The sequence below is a fragment of the Penaeus chinensis genome, unplaced genomic scaffold (genome assembly GCF_019202785.1).
Source record: "Penaeus chinensis breed Huanghai No. 1 unplaced genomic scaffold, ASM1920278v2 CTG_3848, whole genome shotgun sequence".
Taxonomy (NCBI): Eukaryota; Metazoa; Arthropoda; class Malacostraca; order Decapoda; family Penaeidae; genus Penaeus; species Penaeus chinensis.
The window spans coordinates 1,195-10,000 of NW_025918180.1; the positions used below are offsets into that span (position 1 = coordinate 1,195).

At 43.5% G+C, this 8,806-nt stretch overlaps 2 protein-coding genes across 2 annotated transcripts in view; one reads left to right on the plus strand and one right to left on the minus strand.

Annotated features, from left to right (window-relative positions):
- Nucleotides 1-392: 392 nt before the first annotated feature.
- On the minus strand, nucleotides 393-806 carry LOC125024748 (histone H2B). The gene has a single exon (XM_047612496.1). The coding sequence runs from the start codon at nucleotides 789-791 to the stop codon at nucleotides 420-422; it is 372 nt and encodes a 123-aa protein (XP_047468452.1). The 5' UTR covers nucleotides 792-806; the 3' UTR covers nucleotides 393-419.
- A 7,818-nt stretch (nucleotides 807-8,624) lies between these two features.
- The window catches only part of LOC125024747 (histone H2A), a 721-nt gene continuing 539 nt past the window's right edge, over nucleotides 8,625-8,806 (plus strand). The window contains exon 1 of the mRNA XM_047612495.1: nucleotides 8,625-8,806. This exon is cut by the window's right edge and continues 539 nt beyond it. The gene's annotated coding sequence lies outside the window, so the exon portion shown is untranslated.

The following is an 8,806-nucleotide window of genomic DNA, read 5'->3' on the forward strand; positions in this document are numbered from 1 at the left end:
CGTGAAATGTCTGTTAATTAATTAATGATGATGATAATACTAATATCAATCACAATGAAATCATACAAGGCACTTTCCAACATTCTACGCAAAAAGCTAAACAGCCGAGATACACAGATAGGTAGGGCTAATGAATAACAAACCGACTCACTGTTTGTCTACTTGGTAATTAATTATGCACTTGTAGAGCTATCTATCTGTGTGTAAGGACAATAAATGATCTTATAGTAGTAATTCTGATAATAGAAACAGTAGTAGAAGTAGTAGTAGTAATAATAACAATAAGAGTAGGAGGCAGGGAACATGTTACTAACTAACTGGGTTACCAAAGTCATTGTATATCTGCTTTATTACAATATGTGGCTCCTAAAGGAGCCGATGTTGTTCTAGGAGGCAAGAAAAGCATGCAACCTAGAGATTTACTTGGAGGAAGTGTACTTTGTGACGGCCTTTGTGCCCTCACTGACGGCGTGCTTGGCAAGTTCTCCAGGGAGCAACAGCCTGACAGCGGTCTGAATCTCCCGGCTGGTGATGGTGGAACGCTTGTTGTAGTGTGCAAGGCGGGAAGCCTCAGCTGCAATGCGCTCAAAAATGTCATTCACGAAAGAGTTCATGATAGACATGGCCTTGGAGGAGATACCGGTATCAGGGTGGACCTGCTTGAGCACCTTGTAGATGTAGATGCTGTAGCTCTCCTTCCTCCTGCGCTTCTTCTTCTTATCACCCTTGGTGATAGACTTTTGGGCCTTACCGGCCTTCTTGGCAGCCTTTCCGGAAGTTTTGGGTGGCATGATGCTTGTCGTCGTACCTACGGGACGAAGTATGCTTCCCGCACTCCCAATTTTCCTTTTATTGTTCGACGCGCGCGCCAGCCTCCCCGTACAGGACCACGACTACTGGCTGATCTGGTGTACACAGAACATGCCAGTTGTCGCAATCTGACTCAGTCAACCGGGGCCGCCTATAAAAGCTAAACTCACCTTTGCCAAATCACAGGTCAAACCAAGCAGCCACAGCAAACAGACCACAGTCTCAGAGCAGCGATACCCGGCCAATCAGCGAGCCCGCTCCCTCATTGCCAGATACCGCTACCCTGCACTAAGCTCTTTGTTGTGCTTTCGCTTACCGCGTGTTTAGCCAGTTCTCGCTGCCGCAACACCGTTTGACCTTTAAGTAACTTATGTTACTGAGAGCTAAAATAGACAAAGTGACACATAGACAGCTCCGTCAAGCCACCGTGGTCTGCCGCGACCTTGACCAGGCTAAGCTGTGTGTCACTGACCCTCACCACCGGTCATTGATTGAACCACAGGCCCTGAATGATAGTGTAGCTTCGGCTATTATCACTGCCATTCGGTGCCCAGTATTCAATCTCTCTTTGACCTCTTTTTCTGCCCCTGCCTTCTTCCATCTTTTCTTGTACTCTTCCTGGGCCTACGAGAGTTCTTGTGACTCTAGTATTCGCCTGGGGGAGGTGTGCAGCCCCAGTCCCCTTGTAGCAGATTGGGACCAGGGAGCATCACCAAGTACAAAGCCTCAATTCTTGAGAGGTACCGGAGAACTCCGCCGGTTCTTCCTCTTGAGAGGGTCAGGCTGCAGGGTCAGGGAAACCGCAGGTCTCCATAAACCTGCAACTCTAGTGAGTAGGGATAGGGTTAGGTCCCTGAAAAGGGTCTCCACTGACCACCACAGGAACACCCACACGACCTCTACAGCCCCTCCAAGAGGGGACGGGGGTGGGTTTGTAATTCCTGCCTTCCCTTTGGGTCAGTGGCGTAGGCTAACAACAACCCACCACCACCTCATGTCCTCATGAGGATCAAAATCCAATTGACTAATGGGCGACCCTCTTCTTCAAAGAGGGAAGCCCTCCTGCAAGCCCTTTTCGATGCTGAAATTCGGACCCTAAGGGTAATCACCGCCCACGACCACTACCTTATCATCTGTCAAGATGAGAAAAATGCTGAAGATCTTTTCACCACCACATGCAAAGATCTACTTATAAAGAAAGGTTTTGAGCCACAAATGCCACCTGAACTCAAAGCCAAACTCACACTGGTCCTTAAACAGCTCGATAGGGAGCTAGTAAAAGAAGCCCCTGAAAACATCAAGGAAGAGCTGGAAAGACAATTCCCAGATAACCAAATTGGCAACATCTTTGTCATGAAAAACAGATACCTGATGAAGATCCAATTCACGGACCACCAGACTACCGCCAATATCCAAGAAAAGGGGCTATACCTCTTTAATATCTTCATAAGTCCAAGACAAATTGAACCAGAAAGATTCACAACCATCGTGCAATGCATGCACTGCTACCGATATGGACACTTTAAAAACCAGTGTCCAGACAAGGAAAAGAAATTAAAATTGTGCTCAGAGTGTGGGTCCAACACCCACAACTACAGAGACTGTAAGTCTGCCAGCAAAAGATGCCTCAACTGCGGTGAAGGGCATCGAACCATGGCCAACTCTTGCCCCATAAGGAAAGAGGCCATGAAAACAACAAGAGAAGAAAGAGCTAAAAAAGAAGAAGAAAAAAAGGATATTCCCATCAAACGTGTAGCCGAGCAAACTGTAAAACAAACAATAGCCGCCACACAAAACGCATGGCTAAAACCCCTCATTAAAGAAATCAAAGAAGATAAAGAAAAAGATAAAAAAGAAAAACCAATAATTTTGCAACTACCCGATGACCTCTCTGTAGGCATCATGACGGCACTAATACATGCCCACCTGCAAAACATGATGGAGCCAGGACTTGGTTTTAGACACCATGTCAAAAAAGTTTTAAAAATTAATAAATTACCTGATCTTGACCTTGGGGACGGGGATTCCTGGGGGATCTTCAAAGTTCTCCCACCAAACACAATTAATACTACAACAGAAACCATACTCACACAAACCACAATCTCACCACATCACTCCCACCATCCACAACCGGATCTCGACCCACAGGACGAGCCAGAGACCGAACTCTTCACCACACCACAAAGGAAACCAACATCAGCACCAACACCAACACCAAACCCAACACCAACTCCCACACCCACAAACTCACCTGCACGCCCACGCACAACCAACACAGACAATCAGTCACCACAACACCCAAAACCACAACAAAAACAATCAGTCAAACCCAAAACAACACATGTACACCGCAAACACACAGACGATCTTACAGACTCTGAGGTCGATGATCAGTCCCTTCGCCATAGGGACGGTTACGACCTCAACCCCCAAACATACGGCATCCGCCTCTTTTCCATGGAGCCCTTACGCTACAAACACCTAAACAGACAACAACTGGCATACGAAATAGAACGCGGTACAATCAAATGGATATACACTAACACCACATACCAGAACCGCATTCACGAACAAAAAATCACACAACACTTACATGACGGAAACATCTTCATCCAGCCAGACACAATCGAAAAACTCAATCAACAAAACTTCGAACACCTACAGAATGGCTGGTACGATACATCCAAGTAACACCATGGCTGCAATACACACCACATTACACTCACGCCTCACGATCATTCAACATAATGTACACACATGGACATACAGACGAAGACAAGAACTCTGTAACCAGTACAGACAACACGACCCTGATATCATACTCATAAACTCACACTCACTCAAACACCCACAAACAGTAAAAATATACAACTACAACACATACACATCCAACAAAACAAACGAGATCAGTGATGGTATTGCCATTGCTGTCAAACAACACATCAAACACAAAATACTAGACACTTTCACCTCAGAACTCATGGCCATTGAAATAGACACCCCTCATGGACCCATTATCATCGCCACCACCTACATCCCCCCACGCAGACCTTACATAAACCAACCCGACCTCTTCCAGCTCCTGCGACACCGAAAACCAACATACATAATGGGAGACTTCAACGCACACCACAGACTTTTTGGATACAGAGACACAAATGCCGTCGGACGAGGCCTTGCCTCACTCATCTCCGACGGCAGACTCACCCACCTCGGCCCAGACGCCCCCACTTTCATACGTGCCAACAGCTCCACCACACCCGACATAGTTCTCGCCAACACACAAGCAAACCTAAACTACCACATAACCACAGACGACGTCACATCCAGTGATCACCTCCCCGTGATACTCACACTCTCCACCAACCCAATCATGTTACCTACACCACCCCGAGAGAACCTTAAACATGCAAACTGGGAAGGGTTTAAACAAGCACTTGAACACACACACACTCCAGATCTCGAGGGGCAACCCACACACACCATAGACCACCACCTTAACCAGTGGTACGCAGACATACAGACTGCCCGAGAGGCAAACATTCCTAAAACAACATTCAAAACACTTGCACACTACAGAGAAACACATCGTCTAAAAACACTAAAAATACAATACAGACACCTTCGGGACCTTGCTGAAACACAGGGATGGAACACAGAATTACGCACACGACACAGAGAAATTCAAATACAACTCACCAACGAAACAAAACAAATGAGCAACCAACACTGGGAAACACTCACAAGAGAACTCTGCAACAACATAAAAGATCCTAAGGTCTTCTGGATGAAACACAGAAGACTCATAGGATCGAACAGACAGACGATCACATACATATACAACACCAACAGACAAAAGATAGACACAGCAGAGGAGATGGAAGCAGTTCACAGGGAGTTCTGGCAACAGAACTTCCAAATCTCCCCTGCTGAAAACGCAACATTTGACCCAGACACAGAAGCCGAGGTTACACAATCACTACAACAACTGCAACACCTGACTCTCCCATCACAAACAATATCACTCAACACACTCACACCAGACAACCCCCTATCACACCCCATCACACCAGAAGACATGAGACATGCACACACACGATCACAAAACACAACACCAGGAGCCAGCAACATCAATAAACTTATCATGCAACACCTTCCACCCATCATGCTCACCAGACTACGACACATCTTCAACGCTGCCCTGGCAACAGGACACTTCCCAACCAAATTCAAACATGCATCACTCATCCTCATCCCCAAACCAGGGAAGCCACCTCACGAGGTGACCAGCTTCCGGCCCATTTCACTGCTGGAAGTTCCCGGGAAGCTGCTTGAGAGGATTATCACACGCAGACTTCAAACACATCTTGAATACAACAACATACACAACCCTAGGCAACACGGCTTTCGGCCACACAGAGGGACTGGGAGCGCAATCGCCCTCGCTTATGAGGAGATCGCTCTCAGTCTCGCAAACAAGCACCAAACCAACATTATACTTCGAGACGTCACCAAGGCCTTTGATAAGGTCTGGCATGACGGCCTCAAATACAAAATAACACAACTACAACTGCCTCCACACTTCACATGCCTCTTAAGCAACTTCCTGGACAACAGAACAGCCTCCATTCGCCTTGGTTCTTACCAAGGCCCTCTCATCCATCTCAGGAGTGGAGTTCCACAGGGCAGCGTCCTCTCACCCACACTCTACATCCTCTACACTGCCAACCTATCACCCCCAGCACCCTACAGCAATTACATCGCATACGCAGACGACATCACACAAATCATATCACACCCCTCCAAATCCAAAAACATCATGAAAGCAGCCACACAAACAGCCATAAACACGATCAACACCCACGAAAACAAATGGAAAATACAAACAAACACAAACAAATTCACAGTCATACCAGTGGCAAGACGCAACCCACCTCCACTCACAATAAACAACACAGACATACCCTACGCAACCACAGGAAACATGCTAGGCTTACACTTCAGCAGAAACGGTATTCACACACACGCACAACACCGAATAAAACAAGCAAGCACAGCTCTCAAAAAACTCAGACGCTTCTCATACTGCACAACAACCACCAAACTCAAACTCTACAAAACCACTGTAAGACCCATACTCGAATACACACCCATTCCACTGATTGCAATCTCAAAAACACAAAAACTCAAGATGCAATCCATACAGAACAAAGCACTATACTGGATAAACAACACCACTATACCAGACAGAATACGATACAGAATTACCGCACAATCACTACACCAAACATACAACATAGAGCCACTGAATATACGCATACACACACAAAGCAAACGAACCTGGGACCGCATACAACAAATAGACAATACAAACTACGACGACATCATAGACAAACACACAAACACACAAACAAATCACCCGTGGTGGCCCAGGACACTCCCACTTATACACGGAGATCCCCCAGAACCTCTCTACGCGAGCTAAATGTTTTGTTGGGGGGAAAGGCCTCCGATCTGCACGCATACGTGCGCGCAGGTCGAAGGATGTTTCCCACCCCCACAGAAAGCTCTCATTTATATATGTTTATTGATATTTTTTGTATGTAAACAATTTCATTTCATATTCCTTTTCTTATAAGCCAACGCATAAACCACTTAGGCGAGGAAAAAGCCTCCTGACCGCTCACAGCTTGTGTTGTGTTTGTTTGTTTTTTGTTTATGCTGTGCTCGGTCCGGAGGATGATTTCCACGCGAAAAAATCACTGCAATGCCAAGACCATACCATCACCTTTACCGCCCTCCGCAGCCTATGCGCAACAAAAGACTTCACGCCTCACATTCACATCATCACCCCATCACATCATTACATCATGTTATCACATCATATAACACCACATCACACCACTGCATCATGTCATCACATCACACACTACCACATTCTCCCACAACCTTAACGAATTATGCGTTGGACACACATCAACTGTTTAATGTTTATAATATCTTCCAATGTTTTTGTTTGTTATAACCATATGTTCTGTTTACCACAATTCTCGTTTAAATTAAACAAAAGAGTGACCCACTGAACCTCGCTCTCAGCTCCTAGGAGCTGGAAGGGAGGCAGACGAGGGTCTCACCTGCAACAGGCTATCATAGCGGGATCATACCTGCTATGATAATCCCTGGCCGGCGAAAAAAAAAAAAAAAAAAAAAAAAAAAAAAAAAAAAAAAAAAAAAAAACTTGTGGTAGTTTAATTTCTTGTTATTGTTTATATTCATGCTCTTTTACCACACCTGTTTACATTCATGCTTAACCACAATTCTCGTTTAAATAAACAAAAGAGTGACCCACTGAACCTCACTCTCAGCTCCTAGGAGCTGGAAGGGAGGCAGACGAGGGTCTCACCTGCAACAGGCTATCATAGCGGGATCACACCTGCTATGATAATCCCTGGCAGGCGAGAAAAAAAAAAAAAAAAAAAAAAAAAAAAAAAAAAAAAAAAAAAAAAAAAAAAATCTCGTTTCTTGTTCTTATTGATATTCATGCTTTTTGTTACCACACTTGTGTACATTCATCTTATTACCATAATTCTCGTTCAAATAAACAAAAGAGTGACCCACTGAACCTTGCTCTCAGCTTCTAGGAGCTGGAAGGGAGGCAGGCGAGGGTCTCACCTGCAACAGGCTATCATAGCGGGATCACACCTGCTATGATAATCCCTGGTAGGCGAAAAAAAAAAAAAAAAAAAAAAAAAAAAAAAAAAAAAAAAAAAAAAAAAAAAATGTATATGTATGTTTCTTGTTCTTATTGATATTCATGCTTTTTGTTACCACACTTGCGTACATTCATCTTCTTATTACCATAATTCTCGTTCAAATAAACAAAAGAGTGACCCACTGAACCTCGCTCTCAGCTCCTAGGAGCTGGAAGGGAGGCAGACGAGGGTCTCACCTGCAACAGGCTATCATAGCGGGATCACACCTGCTATGATAATTCCTGGTAGGCGAAAAAAAAAAAAAAAAAAAAAAAAAAAAAAAAAATGTGGTTGTTTAATTTCTTGTTATTGTTAATATTCATGCTCTTTTACCACACCTGTGGTAAAAGAGCGTTCTCGTTTATTGTTCTTGTTATAATCATATGTTCTTTTTACCACATTCTTGTTTTAATTAAACAAAAGAGTGACCCACTGAACCTCGCTCTCAGTTCCTAGGAGCTGGAAGGGAGGCAGACGAGGGTCTCACCTGCAACAGGCTATCATAGCGGGATCACACCTGCTATGATAATCCCTGGCAGGCGAAAAAAAAAAAAAAAAAAAAAAAAAAAAAAAAAAAAAAAAAAAAAAAAAAAAAAAACTTGTGGTAAATCTTTACTTTACTTGCGCTACTTACCATTATCTCTATTTTTCACGCCTTTCTTGCTTACCCTCAGCTTTCCTCATTACTTTTTTCTCATCACTTCATTTCACTTCAATTTTTTTTTTATTTTTTTTTTTTTTTTTTTTTTTTTTTTTTTTTTTTTTTTTTTTTTTTTTTTTTTTCATATTCCTTTGTTCCTTTCCATCATCATTCTTCCTCACTTACTTTCCAACTCTCTTGTTACCGTGCTCAACCTTCCTCACTCATTTGTTCCCATGTTTACTTTTCTCCTTACCATTTATCCCTATGTTGACATATGAATGAATGAGTAGCTGTGTCAACAACAGTACGATAGGGTACGAAGGGATGATAGGGTCAAATGGTACATGACATTGATGATTTTTTTTTTTTTTTTTTTTTTTTTTTTTTTTTTTTTTTTTTTTTTTTTTTTTTTTTTTTTTTCTCACGCTTTTAGACTTTTAATCAATAAAATGTTTTAACAAATAAAGGTGTCTCCTCCATCCAGCCTGGCTCCATTCACGATAAATAAACCACACTCCCGACCAGTTGCAACCAAAACATAAAAACCATGCAAGGGGTATCGCCCCCCTTCTTTTTATCTTATACTTCTTTAATCTTCAGG